Below are 14,802 nucleotides of genomic sequence, written 5' to 3' on the forward strand. Positions count from 1 at the left end.
GCTGGAGCTGCAGGCTGCCGGAGCCAGCGTGCCACACAGCACCGCACAGCCGTGCCGAAGGATGCAGGCTGCTGGCGTTCAGCCCAGTGAGGCAGTAAGTGAAAGCTAATGCAAAGTTAACGGTTAACTCTAAGTGGTAATTCCCTTCTATTTTTTTTTTTATAGCAGAAACATCCTGCTAATCTACATTGCGCTGCTCAAACTGCCTGCGGTCCCTTGGCTGCCAGAAGTATTGGTTGTCCCTTCAGTTCTGCTAAAGCAGAAAAAATAAAAGCTATTGAAAGGCTGGATTTGGGAAGGACTGGGGCTTTGGGGCACCTCTGGTGGGGGATTTTTGGTATGAATATGTAAAGGACAAGTGCTCTTTAAAACACTTGTGTTCCAAAAATACCAGTTCTCTTCCCCTCTAACTGTTTCACTCTGAGTCCTTAATGATTTTTTTTTTAACGTAGAGGTTGTTAGCCTTATGAAATTTTTCCTCTTTTGTAGCTGAGGTTCCATGCCTTGCAGTCAGCATGACCCCATGTTTCCAGCTGAAGCTACACAGTGGTCATGTCAAGGAGTCTGGGGGCTTCTCATTAAATATATGTGAATTTTGTCGGCATCGTTTAACTTTCTATAGCAGCAAAGAGGGTCTGAACCTAATGTGAAGTGTCTTTGCTTGCACTGAAGCTGGCTCCCTTTCGGTTTGTGTCAGGAGTAGTGAAAGCGAAGGGTTTAGTGCCCCAGGTTCAGCCTCCAGTGGGGCGTTGATGGGATCGTGCCCTGGCTGGTTACAGACAAAGCCTGTAACCGTCGGGAAAATTGCCCGCCGGGATTTTGCGGCGATGCCTGTGTGTGAGAAGGGAGATTGCTCTGACTTTCTGATCCGGTGTGCTGTGCACAGCTGGGCTAGAAGAAAACATGCTTGTAAACGGATCAAATGTGAGGCAGAGTCATTTAGTCAATTGTTTTAATGAAGCAGAAGGGTCAATGACGCTGTCTCTATGCAGGCACTTCCCACAGCAAAACTGGGCTTTATCTTCGAATTTCCTGATTCACAAATACCTTTGTGGCTTCAGGATTGCAGTTAGCACTCTGAAAGAGTTGGTCTAGTATGGTTTTTTTTCAACCTTAACTCTACTTCAGTGAGTATTTGGTGTTTTTTTTCCCTTCTGAAGATGTTAATAAATAGAAATGGGAATAAAATTAAGTATTCTGAAGTGTGTGAGCTTCTGAGCATTTTTCTGTGTGTGTGATTGTGACTTCTGAAAGAAAAGCCCGAATGCTGTGTGGCAGGCGAACCAGAATTAAATAAAACTTGTAATAAATAACTCTTGATTAAAGTGTAGGTTATGGGAGTATACGAGAAACGCAGACATTACACAACTCAAAATCATATCCTGGTAACACGCTTTAGAAATAACTGACTAATGAATGTCTCAAATTGCTGCCAGACTTCTTTGAAAAGTCATGGAAAACTAGGAGAGAGATAAAAATGTGACATCTGGAACCAAGTTAAAATTTCTCGTGCAAAGCAGAAGCGTTGCAAAAGAAAACGCCACTTGGGCTCCAAGATAAAGCCTTGGGGATGTGGGGAGCTGAAACGGGGCTGCCCCTTTGCCCCTGAGAAATGCGGCTGCTCCTGGTCTGAAACAGATGGGTGTGTGCTCCTGCACTGCCTCCGGGCAGCTGAATGGCAGGATTTCTGGGCTCAAGTCTTTTGCAGGCCTTAAGGAAAGGATGAGAATAAGCTTAAAGGTATTAGTTACTGGTTTTATTTTCCTCCACTGAACCTTTTTCAGCTCTGCTGTATACCTTGGAGTGAAGGAGGTGACCCCGATTCATACAGAAGTGAACTGTGGGAATTATGTACAGGGGGGAGATGTTTTCTGTCTCATTCCATGCTGGTTTTTTGCTTTTTTTAATTCAATCCTGACATATAATTTTTTTTCTGATTGCTGCAGAACACTGCGCTGATGTTTTCTCAGGAGTGTCTCCTTCCTGTAGTGGCAATGCTCAGCTTGCAGACTGTCACTACGTGCGTAAAGCTAAGACTGCTTTTTCCCATGTAGCTCACTTTGATTCGATAGCCAAATGTAACCTGCCACGTGCTTACCTGGATACTCAGTCCTGTGTGGTCTTTTTGCAGTTTTTTGTGGCCAGTTCTTATTTGTAATACTCTGAGTTAACCAGGATATCATCAGCGTTCTTTGCCATTTTACTGTTTGTTCCCTTTCCCAGATATTTTGCAAATATTTTGAAGAGCCCAAATTCCAGCAGACCTTTCCTGGACCCCTTCCTCCATGAAAGAGCTGTTTCTTTCTGTCTTCTGACCAGTGATTTATCAATGCATAAGTCATCTTTGTTTATGCCCTAGCAGCTAGTTCCCTTGAAAGCCTTTGGAGAAGGGTGTTGCAAAACTCTTTTTGGAAATCCAGGTAGATTGACCCATCTGGAGGTCACATCTTCCTTACCCTTGTGGTTTTGGAGCCCTTTGGAGAACTTGGATGAAGCAGGGAGGGAGAAGCCGTGTTGACTTTTCCCAAGTACTGTACAAGTAACGCTGGTTAAAGATGACAGTTTTCATTATTCTTACTAATTTGTCCGTGACTCATTGCTCTTCATTTTGTCTGCTCCGTAAATTCTCGTCTCTTCCATGAGACAATCTGAACTCGGAGGCTTGTTTTTTTGTTTTGTCCCCACTCCGCAGCATGGTGTCAGTGTGGGAATCCTTCCAGCTTCTGCCACGGCATTCGTAGACGCAATAAATTCATTTCTCCTTATCCTCACCAGACTCTTGCTTTTTATTCCCCTATCATGCATGTGCACTCTCTGGCAGCCTTCCTGCTCTTGCAGGGTCTGAAGAAGATAACTATTGGCGTTGATGCCTCTTGCTAGCTGGCCCCCAAACATTTCTATCCTATGTCACCATATTTTGGGTCGTTGACAGCCTTTCACGTAGTGGGGAAGCTCACTGCTTCTGGGTGTAGCCTGCGCATCCCCAGGCAGCACTGCCCGACACAAAGCCCATTAAATGCTGCAGGCAGAAGGGTGATTGGGGCACGTTTCAGATCAAGCACAAGCACTCTAGGCAGTGAAGATTCAGGTTTTTCTGTGTGTTGGTTGCCAAGGGGCCAAGGGAGCCTTTAGGGGTGCAAGATAGGGCATGTTGGGATGCAAGAGGTGAGCCCCAAACTGTCTCTTTGCTGCCTTAAAACCAAAATTTAATCAGCCTTGACAAGGCAGTTTTGGGGATTTGTGGAGAAGGTATTTCTTGCTACAACATGAGGGCAAAGGTGCTTTCTACTTGTGTTTGTGCTGAGTCTGCTTTAAATACTAGGTGGGATCAAAGTTGAAGAGTCCTCTTCTAACAGCACCAAAAAGTGGCATTTCCCACTGCAAATCGAAACCCAGTTAGAAAAAATTCTGTAAAAGACAATAAAGAAAGCTGAGACTGCCCTGAACATCAGTTTCTACTTGTAGCTCTTCTTTGGTGATTTGAGAGTGCTTTGGAGAATTTAAAGTTGAGCTCAGAAGTTAAAATATTCCTTGCCTAGAAGTCCTGGGGGTATTTTAATTTCCCATTTTCCCATTGCCACTTGTATTTAACGGGTTCAGACCATGGCTGAGTAGTGCTGTTGTTCCTTGCTGAAATTAGGGCATTTTTGGGAAGGGCTAAAATACCCTTGAATGTGGTTTAGGTTTGGGTGTCTGCGTGGGGATTCTACAATATAGTTCCTTCCAGCTGTTCTTCTCTTTCCTATGAAAATCTTTTCTGCTTTAAATTTATTTTGTAACATCTCAAATCATGTCTTTTGGATAGTTTGGCAATTTCTGAAGTTTCCTCCTTCCTCGAGGGCCTAATTTTTTATTCCCCCCCTCCCCCTCCAAAAAATAAAAATCCTTTTTGGATTTGTTGTAGCTTTGCGTTTTATTATAAATGATGTTTTCGGATACCTGCAGTACTTCTGACAATTCCCTAATAGGCACTAGGTACTGGAGCATCAGAGATGTTCCATGAAGTAGCAATGCTGTAGAAAACGTAGCTGACACTCGCGGCATTTGGCTTTATTTTACTTTTTGTCAGATTTAGGGGATTCTCTCCCAGGTTTCTGCCCTGGTTGCCAGCGGTGAAGTCTGAAGGACTTAGGCTGGTCCACCTAGGTGTGCACATGCTACATTAAAAGCTTCACTTGGCCCCAAAGACATACTTCCTTCTTCAGAGCCTTCTTTAACTGGAGTGGAAGAAATGATGCAGTTAAATTATCCAATTTGATAATCCATAATTAGCTGCTTGCTGTAGCTCATTCTTAAGCTGGAGTTAGGAGCAGAGGAATAATTTTGCATGTGTTTATTAACGACAGAAGAGAGTTTAAGCTCCTAGAGGGCTCAGATCGGAAGGTAGGTATCTATTATGGCTGTTCATATGTACGTACTGTTATGGTACCGAACTTTGTGTATCACGTAAATGATGCTTGTTCTGCAGATCTGTATTGCTATGAAGTGTGGCCCTTCTAACAGCAGGAAGAAAAAATTGGATTTCATAAGAGGCACAGAAACAGGGAGAAAAAGCGTCTTTGCATCATTTCCAATACAAGGTTATCAAGAAGCACCTATAAGGATGTCACAGCACGCATGGCTCGTGTTCTTTAAAAGTTCAGATTTGGTCCAGTTAGAAGAAATTTTGCAGGAGACCTAGATGTGGTTTTGGTAGGGAAGGCACGTCAGCACTGCGCTGCGTTCAGTGGTAAGCGTTCTGAGCCAGTGTGTAGGGGAGTTCGTCTGCGTTTTTGGTGACTTTGGTGCAGGACGTGGGCATGTTGAGGAAAGTGCTTTCCTTCTCAAACGTCGTAATGCTGAAATGAGGGCAGTGACTGCGTAGGTTTTCAGAGCTAAGAGCTGAAAGTTTTTGTTTTCTTTTTATAGAAGAAAAAAGGAAAATAAATCATAGAGGGTGTGGTTTTAGAATGGATACACACACTTGAAATGGCTAATTATAGAAGTTGTTAGGTTTGTTGTGGAAAAAGATGACAAAGGCAGGCCAAAGTGTGTCGTAGAGCTAATGCCAGGTAGGTAGGGGAACGTGCTGGAGCTTCCCCTAAACCTGAAAGATTTCTAGGATGAATTAGGGGGAGGGAAAGCAAATAGAGAATAAATAAATAACATAACATAACCTTTCTTCCATCAGACTTGCCAAGTGTGCCAGATGATGCTGCCCAACCAGTGCAGCTACTGCGCTCACCAGAGGATCCACGCTCACAAGTCCCCGTACTGCTGCCCGGAGTGCGGGGCCGTCTGCCGCTCTGCCTATTTCCAGACTCACGTCAAAGAGAACTGCCTGCATTACTCCCGCAAAGTCGGATTCAGGTTTGTGCAAGCTCCAGAAGGTCTGCACCGGGGCAGCAAGAGGGAGGGGGACGTTGGATTTAGGTCTTTGGAAACGTGCTTTGCTTGTGGCAGAAACAAAAGGGGATGTGTCACAGGACCACGTGGTTCTCTGTGGGGCGAAACACATTTGGAACGGGAAATGACTAAAAGAATTTAAGGGGAGGTTTCTGAGCACAGAAATGATTTTGAGGCAGCTTTAAGTTGAAAGATGCTTGTATTAACTTCAAGTTGCAGGCAGTCCTCTCAGGATTGATATTTACAGCAAAAAGATTGCAGAACTTAATCCTCTAAATCTCTTTAAGGGTAGAACTTATATATATGCCAGTTATAATGGACTGAGGGATGTGTGCCTTCACAGGAAAGGCACAGATTATTTTACCGTACGTCCCTAAAACTCTGCAAATGCTTCTCATGAGCTGAGAGAAATGGAGGAAGGCTCCCAAGGTGGTGTGTGTGTGTGCTCGTGCTGTCCTTTTTCCAGCCAAATTGATTGCTTTAATAAAAGACATTACTTTTCCCTACAAGCCTTTCCTGCTCTGTATGTGTAGATCACCTCAGCTGCAATACGGCTCATGCTGAGATGCAGATGATTTGCTCAGGAGATGAATGATGGACTAGGTGACCTTTCAAGATTCCTTAAAGTCCTGTTTTTTCTCCGATTACTGTTAAATACTATGAAATGTAGAGTGCGTAGGGCAATTTCTGCTCTTGGAGCTGTTCTTTTAAAATTACAAATTCAGGAAGCTTCCACTGTGTGGCTTCTTCTAAAATCACACTTAAGTTTTCAAGGGTGTTTTCTTTCGACCATGAAGACAAGAGACATATCCAACTGATTCTGAATTTAATTATATACAGTTTTTTTTTATGTGGGATCTGATCTGAGGGTGCACAGCCCACAATGAAGAATTAATTCCATTGCAAATTAAATGGCTCTGATACTGAGGCTGTTTGAAAAATGAATTAATTTGTGAGAAGGAGGAAGGAAGAATGCTGGAAAAAACAAACAAACAAACTTTTCCCTGAGATGGAAAAATGTGAATGGGAGTAGATGTCAGAAGACTAGCTGTGGTTTTAATGTAGTTGTTCGTACCTCACTGGCACTTGAGAATCCCAAATTCAGGCATAGCTTCGTTGGGCTGAGCCACTTGCGTAGCATCCCCATCTCTGGAAATGCCCTGGTCAGTAACGGGTCACAGGGTTACTCTGGCCTGAGCTTGCTCTTTTAGCAAGGATCCAGTGCTGGTCCTTTCTCTTCTGTTTCCAGTTAATGGGCTCACAGTCAACAGCAACCAACAGCAGAGGTTGCTCCTGATTCTTGTGTGACCTTGCATTTTTTTTTAAACATTATTCATTCCAGATGTATGCAGTAATATCTTTATGATGCCTCCTTAATGCTTGTCAGCAATGCCAGCTTCCATCCATCTACAGATGTCATAAGCAAATATCTGCTTTCTGTGCTAGGGACAGTAATGAAGATCTAAAACAAGACAGAGCTCAAGAATGGTACTTATGGTGTTTGAGCTTTAACCGGTTTCTCTAGAAGTTAAATTTCTTTAACTTCCCCAATTTGTATCTTCTGAAGTTCATCTTTGAAAACTGAATCCACTAAGTAGATGAACATCTGGCTGTGCCATCCTTGTTACCCTTCCTGTCCCTGCTGCGGGGTTGATGTCATTGCCATTGTTGAAAACAGAAGAAATAAATTCAAGTTGTAGAACAGTATCTAGATAATCCGTGGCATCTGTCCTATGGTCACGTAGGGACTTTTGTTCTTTCTTTTTGTTTTTGTTACTTGCAGAACTGCAAAGCCAAGGATTTCTTTTAAATCCTCTCCAGGGTCAGTTCAACTTTTTGCTGCTTTACAATATATATCTGTTTTTCTTGAATTTCTGATACGTATGTTTGGTTTTGTTTTTCTGATCAGTCCTTGTTCTGTCTTCTTTTCTGCTGATATCCCAATGCATCCAATGAAGTTTGGAGTAGGGTTGTTTGAATTTGAGTTTTAGGTGTGGATTACATTGAAGATGAGAAAGGTCTTCTGCAGTTTAACGTTAAAACTAACAAGACTGTCCTAAATGCTGCTTTCCACTTGGCTCCAAGTGTCACCTCCCCCCCTTTCCAAGCACTGTCCAGCTGTCCCCACAGATGTGGCACCATGTAGTACCCGTTTTCCTTCTCGGTACCACCGGGAGTGTTCAGGGGCTGGATGATGACAGCGTAGGAAATATTCAGAAGGTTAAAACAACATCTTGTAGCCTTATCTCCTCTCGCAGGATTCTTTCCAAGACTTGTACGCCACCCTTCCTTGCCCTGAGGCTATCCTGGAGTCTTTTCTTGCAAGCTATTCCCCCGTGCTTGGGATATGATAGCAGAATTTGTAATTTACAGAAATTACATGGCAAGCCTCTGACATCCTCCATCCACTTTGCTCTGCTAATTAGTTTACTTTATCAAAGTTTGTCCTTCTGGCACTGGGATTCTTGATTACAAAGTGGCTTTTGTTTAAACTTCCATGTACTGTAAATTAAATTAACTTGCGATCATTTGACCCCAAGTTAGAACTTATTTCATCCCTAATTCTTTATGAAGTCTTTAGTGCTTGCCAAAACCGAACGTACTGCAGAACCATTTCTTGTTGATTCGGGAAGTGTTTGTGGAAGAAGCCTGTTGAATATTCCTGGGTGTACCAGCTAGAGCTTACTGGCAGGATTAGTGCTTTTTCTCCCATTTATACTTGGAAATTTATTCTTCCATAATAACAGGGTTCTTGGTGTTACTATAATAGAAGTCTCTCTCCCTGGCTCACATGATTGTGGATCAGGCTCGAAGGCAGAACTACCCGAGCAGAATATTTTCATGTTTTTCCACGGACGATACCAGCTGTTGTCACCGCTTCCCTCTCTAAATTCCAGAAAAGAGTGTTTCTGTGTGTATTTTGGGGGGAGAGGGTTCGACTCCTCTGGGCTGGCTTCTGCCTAAGGATCTTTTGAAGTACAACTTCAAAGCGCAGACTGGTTTCCTAAGCGCTGTCGGGAGGCTCATTTGGAGGGAAGGATAATCTAGCGGCTTGTTTGTTTTTGATACGGGCTTGGAGCTCTTCCAGTTGCTAGATAGCTGGGGTCCATCTGCGGCGGTGCCGCTGGTGTGGCGTTTGTGCCGCGGCACTGCTGAACGCACGAACGCTGACAGCACCACGGGCAAACGGCAAACCTCAGAACGAAGGAAAAAAACATTCATAAAGCAGCTTAACTCCAGCCTCGCTGGAGGAAATTACCCCTTACGTGCCTTTTGCATCCCACCAGCACAAGAGTTGGCCCCACACGCGCCCAGCCGGGCTCCTCACAGGAAAGTTCCTTCGTTGCTGCAGTCAGGACGTGCAGCGTTTGGCTCGAGCAGAGCTCTGCTGCTGCTCGTTTTGACTGAATCTTCTTAGCAGCAGCTATTCTGGCCACGGGGATGGTGACCCCTGCAGCTGGCGCAGGCGAGGGCAGGTGCCTGCATCCTCATGTGCCCCTGAAGTGTCGGCATGTGGCTTCCCAGCAGCAGGGTGGGTGCTCGGGAGGAGCGCTGAAGCCTAAATATAGTGCGGCTGCAGGCAGTTGTTGCTATCTCGGGGCAGGCCTGTCACAGGAGCGTGCTGGGTGACCCTGGCCCTCCTCCTGGCCCCAGGGCTTTGTTTTAGGCTGCCGAGAAGAATCCTCTGGCTCCACCTGCAACCTCTGCTTCTTCGTCGCAGTCCTCCCAGAGCGTCCCCCCAGCTCCCAGACAAGCAATATCCAGGCAGCACCTGGGTCTTAATGATTTTAATGAGCCTAATCAGTTTCTGTTGCTGTTTTCAGTACCTTTGCTGTTGCTGTCATCATTTGCTGTTGCTTAGTGTCGTATGAGAAAAGCAATTGTGCAGGGTTACTGAAGATTTCTTAGCTGAATAATCTTTGTGTGTGTGTGTGAGTGTGCTGGGGATTAACTTTGTTTATGATGCTTGTTACTACCTGGAGACCTCATCAGATACTTCTACTTCAGTTCTTCGTGTGCACCTGTAACAGAATTGGCTTTCAGAGATACAGGACTGCATTTTGCTGTACCACGTCTTCCTTTGTTCTTTCCACATCATTGTAGTCTCTGAAGGCTTCTTTTATAGATGCGCTCACTTGCCAATTTGTAAGATCTGCCCAGCTCGTGAATTCCTGTATCGTATTCCTCCTTGATTCTTCTGTGCTGTTACTGAAGAGACTAAACGAGGACCTGCCATAGCCTGGTGCTTGCCTCCCTCTGTGCTGCTTTCCCTTGGTGTTTGCCTTTTGGAAGCAATATTTCAGCTGTAACTCAGCTTCTTCTTCATGTGTCCCCCAGGTGCATCCATTGTGGCGTTGTCTTCATGACCCTCGCATTGCTGAAAGTGCACATTCATGAGAAACACTGCGAAGTCTTCCACAAGTGTTCTTTTTGCCCAATGGCCTTCAAGTCAGCGGACAGCACCACGGCTCACATGACCAGCCAGCACCCAGGAGAGCCTCACAAGACGACTCAGTGAGTATTTTGTTACTATCTGTTCTTTTCCTTTGCTGGCTAGTTCCAGAACTCCCCCTTTCCATCCCATTTTTTTCCTTTTTTTTGGTTTCTGTCCTCATATCAGAAGAAGGGCTGCCACTTTGTCTGCAGGCAGAGGTTTGATCCTAACAACAGCGTGCTCTCCTTGATACGAATGCAGTCTGCTCGGGTAGGGGGAGAGGAGTTTGGGCTCCGGGTTTTGTGTACATCTGTAAAAGGATCTTAATTGTTACGCTTTGTCCAGCAGGAGTCAGAGTGGCACCTCGTGGTAGATGGCTCCAGGGTAACTGCTGAATCTGGCACTCAAAGGGAAGAGAAAGCTGTGCCATACAGCATTGCCGCAAAAAATCACTGGAGAGAAACCTCCTGTTTTTTCCACTCTGTATCAAGCCCTGAGCTAGTGCCAAAAATGTGTAAGGGAGGAACCATGGAAAGGGAGGATTGAAAGTAATGTGTAGCTAGTATACTTTTTGAGTCTGCTCCCCTCCGTCTGCGCTTAGTGACACAAACGTGTAGGTAGTTATGCATAAAAGTAAACTTATTTTTAGCAAGCTGTGGTATGTGCCTGGGGCATTTTGTAATTCTTCCCAGTTGAGTTAATGGTTTGGTGGTCCACATGGGTGTGTGTTGACAATACGTTGAGAGCGCAGCCCTCATTAGAAGCCCATCCCTTTTTGAAGTTAACTTGCTGAGATAACTTCTTCCGCTGTCTTCTCAAGATAACTAACGAAGAGAGAGTGAGTTTTCTTTTTTAAATTGTTCCAGGGTGATCTACAAATGTTCTTGTGAGACTGTCTTTAACAAGAAGAAGCTGCTCCAAGAGCACTTTCAGCAGAATACCAGCAAGTTGTTAGTGGGCGTGTTTAAGTGTCCGCAGTGTCAGCTGGTGTATATGCAGAAACAGCAGTTAATGCAGCATGTTAAGGTAGGTAACTCCCACCACTTACTGATATGAGGTCCTAGTTTTTGAGTTCACGGAGAGTTTGTGTCAACTGTTAAAGGAAATTGGTTGAAGAAGCGGAAGGTTCTTGAGCAACAGTGGAAAAATAGACTGCAAAAATTTACAGTATTATCTGGATACATCAGTTGAGCAATTAGTTGGTAATATTGCAGGCAGTTACTCTCATCTATATCTAATTTAGCTTTGTGACAAAGGCTTACTTTCTACAGGTAAATCTTTTTGATTGTTCAAGTATTCTATATTAAAGCCAAGGAAGTGATTAAATTTGGTAGGAAGCTTTATCTTTGCTTGGGAGGCAGGGAGAAGTGTTCTCTGCTCATGGTACTGCTGGATTTATATAAGAAAAGCTGGATCTCCCCTTTCTGATACTCAGAAAAAAAGAAGAGCTTTTGGCTCTTTGGCCACTTCCCCAGCTGCTCCACTTGCCTGCAAAATCACAGCAGATCACGAGATGGGAATGACCAAGGCAGAAATAATTGCCCTGGAGTTGCCACCCATTGGGATTAGGGTCCCCTGCCCTGTGTGTCCCTGCTGGCACCGCTCCATGGCAGGCCCAGCACAGCATGGCATGCTTAAGGAGATGGTCTGAAGAGTGATAGGTCTGGGTCAGCCCAAAAACTTGGTGGAAGTGGTGGTCCAGAGAGCGCTCCAAGTCTGCACTCCCACAGTAATAGCTCATATTGCAATAAGCAATGCAGTATGAGCAAAATTTCACTGCCATTCCTAGTTCGGTTATACTGGTGGGTGAAGTTGCTACGCCACTGTCCATCATATTTGATAAGTTGTGGCAGTCCAGTGAAGTTCCAGGTGGCTGGAAGAGGGAGACATAACACCCATTTTTAAAACGGGACAAAAGGAAGATCCAGGAACTACACGCCAGTCAGTCTCACCTCTGTGCCCAGCAAGACCATGAAGCAGATCCTCTTGGAAACCATGCTAAGGAACATGGAAAACAGGTGATTCATGACAGCCAACATGGCTTCACCAAGTGCAAATCATGCCTGACAAATCTGGTGGCCTTCTACAGCAGGGTTACAGCATTGGTGGATAAGGGAAGAGCAACTGACATCATCTACCTGGACTTGTGTAAAGCATTTGGCACTGTCCCCCATGATATCCTTGTCTCTAAATTGGAGAGACATGGGTTTGATGGACGGACCATTCTGTGGGTAAGGAACTGGCTGGATGGTTGCACTCAGAGTTGTGGTCAACAGCTCAGTGTCCAGGTGGAGACCGGTGATGTTCCTCAGAGATTGGTATTGGGACCAGTGCTGTTTAACATCTTTGTTGGTGACATGGACAGTGCACCCTCAGCAGGTTTGCTGATGAAACCAAGCTGTGTGGTGTTGTCGACGTGCTGGAGGGAAGGGATGCTATCCAGAGGGACCTGGGCAGGCGTGAGAGCCGGGCCTGTGCAAACCTCTTGAGGTTCGACATGGCCAAGTGCAAGGTTCTGCACGGGGACTGGGGCAAACCCAAGCACAAACGCAGGCTGGGCAGAGCATGGATCAAGAGCAGCCCTGAGGAGAAGGACCTGGGGGGGTGTTGGTTGATGGGAAGCTCAACATGAGCCAGCAACGTGCGCTTGCAGCCCAGAAGGCCAACCACATCCTGGGCTGCAACAATAGCAGTGTGGCCAGCAGGGTGAGGGAGGGGATGGTCCCCCTCTTCTCTGCTCTCGTGAGACCCCACCCGGAGTCCTGTATTCAGCTCTGGGACACCCAGCGTAAGGGCATGGACCTATTGGTGCAAGTCAGAGGAGGCCACGAGCGTGGTCAGAGGCTGGAGCCACTCTGCTATGGAGCCAGGCTAAGGGAGTTGGGGGTGCTCGGCCTGAAGGAAAGAAGGCCCTGGGGAGACCTCGCAGCGTCCTGCCAGTGCCTGAAGGGGCTGCAGGAGAGATGGGGGGGACTCTTTGTTGGGGGTGTAGGGATAAGACAAGGGGTAAAGGCTTTAAACTGCAAGAGGGTAGATTTAGATTAGATATAAGGAAGAAATTCTTCACTCGGAGGGCAGTGAGACCCTGGCCCAGGCTGCCCAGAGAAGCTGTGGGTGCCCCATCCCTGGCAGTGCCCAAGGCCAGGCTGGGTGGGATTTGGGCAGCCTGGGCTGGTGGGAGGGGTCCCTGCCCACGGAATAGGGGTGGAACCAGATGGTCTTTGAGTCCCTTCCAACCCAAAACGTTGTGTGATTCTATGATACATGTATGAAAAGCATGTTATTGCCCATTTGGTGGTGATTTTTACAGGATGCATATGAGGGCTTGCAGAATCGATTATTCCGTGAACGTCAGCACCATGTTTTCCTGTTGTTTAAGTCAGTATATTTCTGTGCACAGTATCTAACAACACTGGAGTGAAAATCCTCTTGGAAGGCTTGCTGGTGTCATTCTGAAGAAAGAGCTTGCAAAGTCTTATTTCCCTTTGATTTGAAAAAACAGTGACATGTTTGTTTGTTTTTTTTTTAATTCGTGACTTTGTTTATACTTGCACTTAAAAAAGCCAGAAGATTCATTAGCTCACTCCTAAAAGAGAAAAACATTCAAAACTACTACTTTGCTCTCTCCCCCTTTGCCTTTAACGTGCAAATCTGGAAAGTCTTTGCATGTGTTAATGAATTAAAACTTGAAGCCCTCTTGTGAAGTTGATGATTGCTAATCTTCCTGTATTATAGCTGGGAAAACAGAGTTGAGATTAAGGCTGGGACCTTCAAAGAGGCATTCAGCCCCAATGCTGATGGCTGGGCTTGAGCTGAAGTACTCGGCTTGTTGCAGCTCATTTGCAGATGCCAGGGACCTGCCTGCAGCAGTTTGTGCACCAGCACCCTGACATCGACAGTACAAAACTTGTAAAACCATTTTAACCACCGGGCTGTATTTGGCCATCAACATGTCTTTGAGATTTTAATTGAAAAAGGCTTTTTGGCTGTGGCAGGGTAGTAATTGCATTAACCCATCACTTCTCCTATTTGATCCCAGTCCTTTATGCAGTATAGCGTTTGTAGGAGGTGTTGTCTGATTTGTGCCCACATGAAAAACAAAGAAACCGTGTGCCTTCTCATCTTTCCTGACTTTCCGTTGTTAAAGCATAAAAGAGGAGTTGGAAGGTCTGGGTCCTGTTATTGATTCTGCAATGAAGTCAGTTCACTTTTCTGTGCTCCCTTCTTTTTCCTCCAGTGGTGTAATAATAGGAGGGATGGGGTAATGGGTGCTAATGTACTCCTTGCTCATAAAACACTCCTGAGAGTTCCAGATGGGGATAAAGGTGAAGTGTTCATGTTACCCTAAATAGCTGGCCATGCTGCGGAGCAGCTGCCATTGCCCTGCGATTGCGTGAAGGAGCTTCTGCGGACAGCAGCTGGATCAGGTGCAAAGCACAGTCTTCTCAGATGAGATTTTGTGTTTTGAAGTGTGTTTGGTGTCTAACCCAAGGAAAGACTTCCAAAGGCCTGGGGCCTTCGTGTGTTGAAACCTTACCCGTTGTTAATTACTGTGCACAATTAAACCTCTAAATTATCCTTTTGTGTAGATGAACTGTTGTTGTTCCTAGGGGAATTTCTTGAGGTTTCTTTGGTATGTTGCTATTTTATTTCCTTTTGCTTTCCCACAGCTCTTCAATTCTGGATTATTTTCTTTATGTTCAATTTTCTTTGTTAAAATAACTTTTTGGGGGACAGGGATTTTGGCCTGTTGAACAACCAAAGAGCCTGAAAACATATTCCATATAAGGCTGGTTTCTGGCTTTGTGCTTGCTTTTATTTGTCAAGAGCAAAGTTTTGAACTGTGAAAATGTAAATAGCAGTAGGCATTGTGGAATTAAAGAAAATAGGGTTGGAGAAACTGAGAGGTTGTCTCTTCCCTTCCCCTGAGCAAAGATCAAGCAGCTTTGCAGCCCCCAAGATAACAGCAAACATTTCACTCA

General features: G+C 45.2%; 1 protein-coding gene across 1 annotated transcript in view; it reads left to right on the forward strand.

Moving 5' to 3' along the window:
* The window catches only part of ZNF592 (zinc finger protein 592), a 41,897-nt gene that overhangs the window by 17,833 nt on the left and 9,262 nt on the right, over window positions 1–14,802 (forward strand). Inside the window, exons 4-6 of the mRNA XM_083850448.1 lie at window positions 5,171–5,349; window positions 9,724–9,900; window positions 10,687–10,846. Coding sequence (XP_083706574.1) covers window positions 5,171–5,349; window positions 9,724–9,900; window positions 10,687–10,846 — 516 coding nt within the window. The remainder of the gene's footprint in view (window positions 1–5,170; window positions 5,350–9,723; window positions 9,901–10,686; window positions 10,847–14,802) is intronic.

This window comes from Anser anser (assembly GCF_964211835.1).
Source record: "Anser anser genome assembly, chromosome: 10".
Classification (NCBI taxonomy): Eukaryota; Metazoa; Chordata; class Aves; order Anseriformes; family Anatidae; genus Anser; species Anser anser.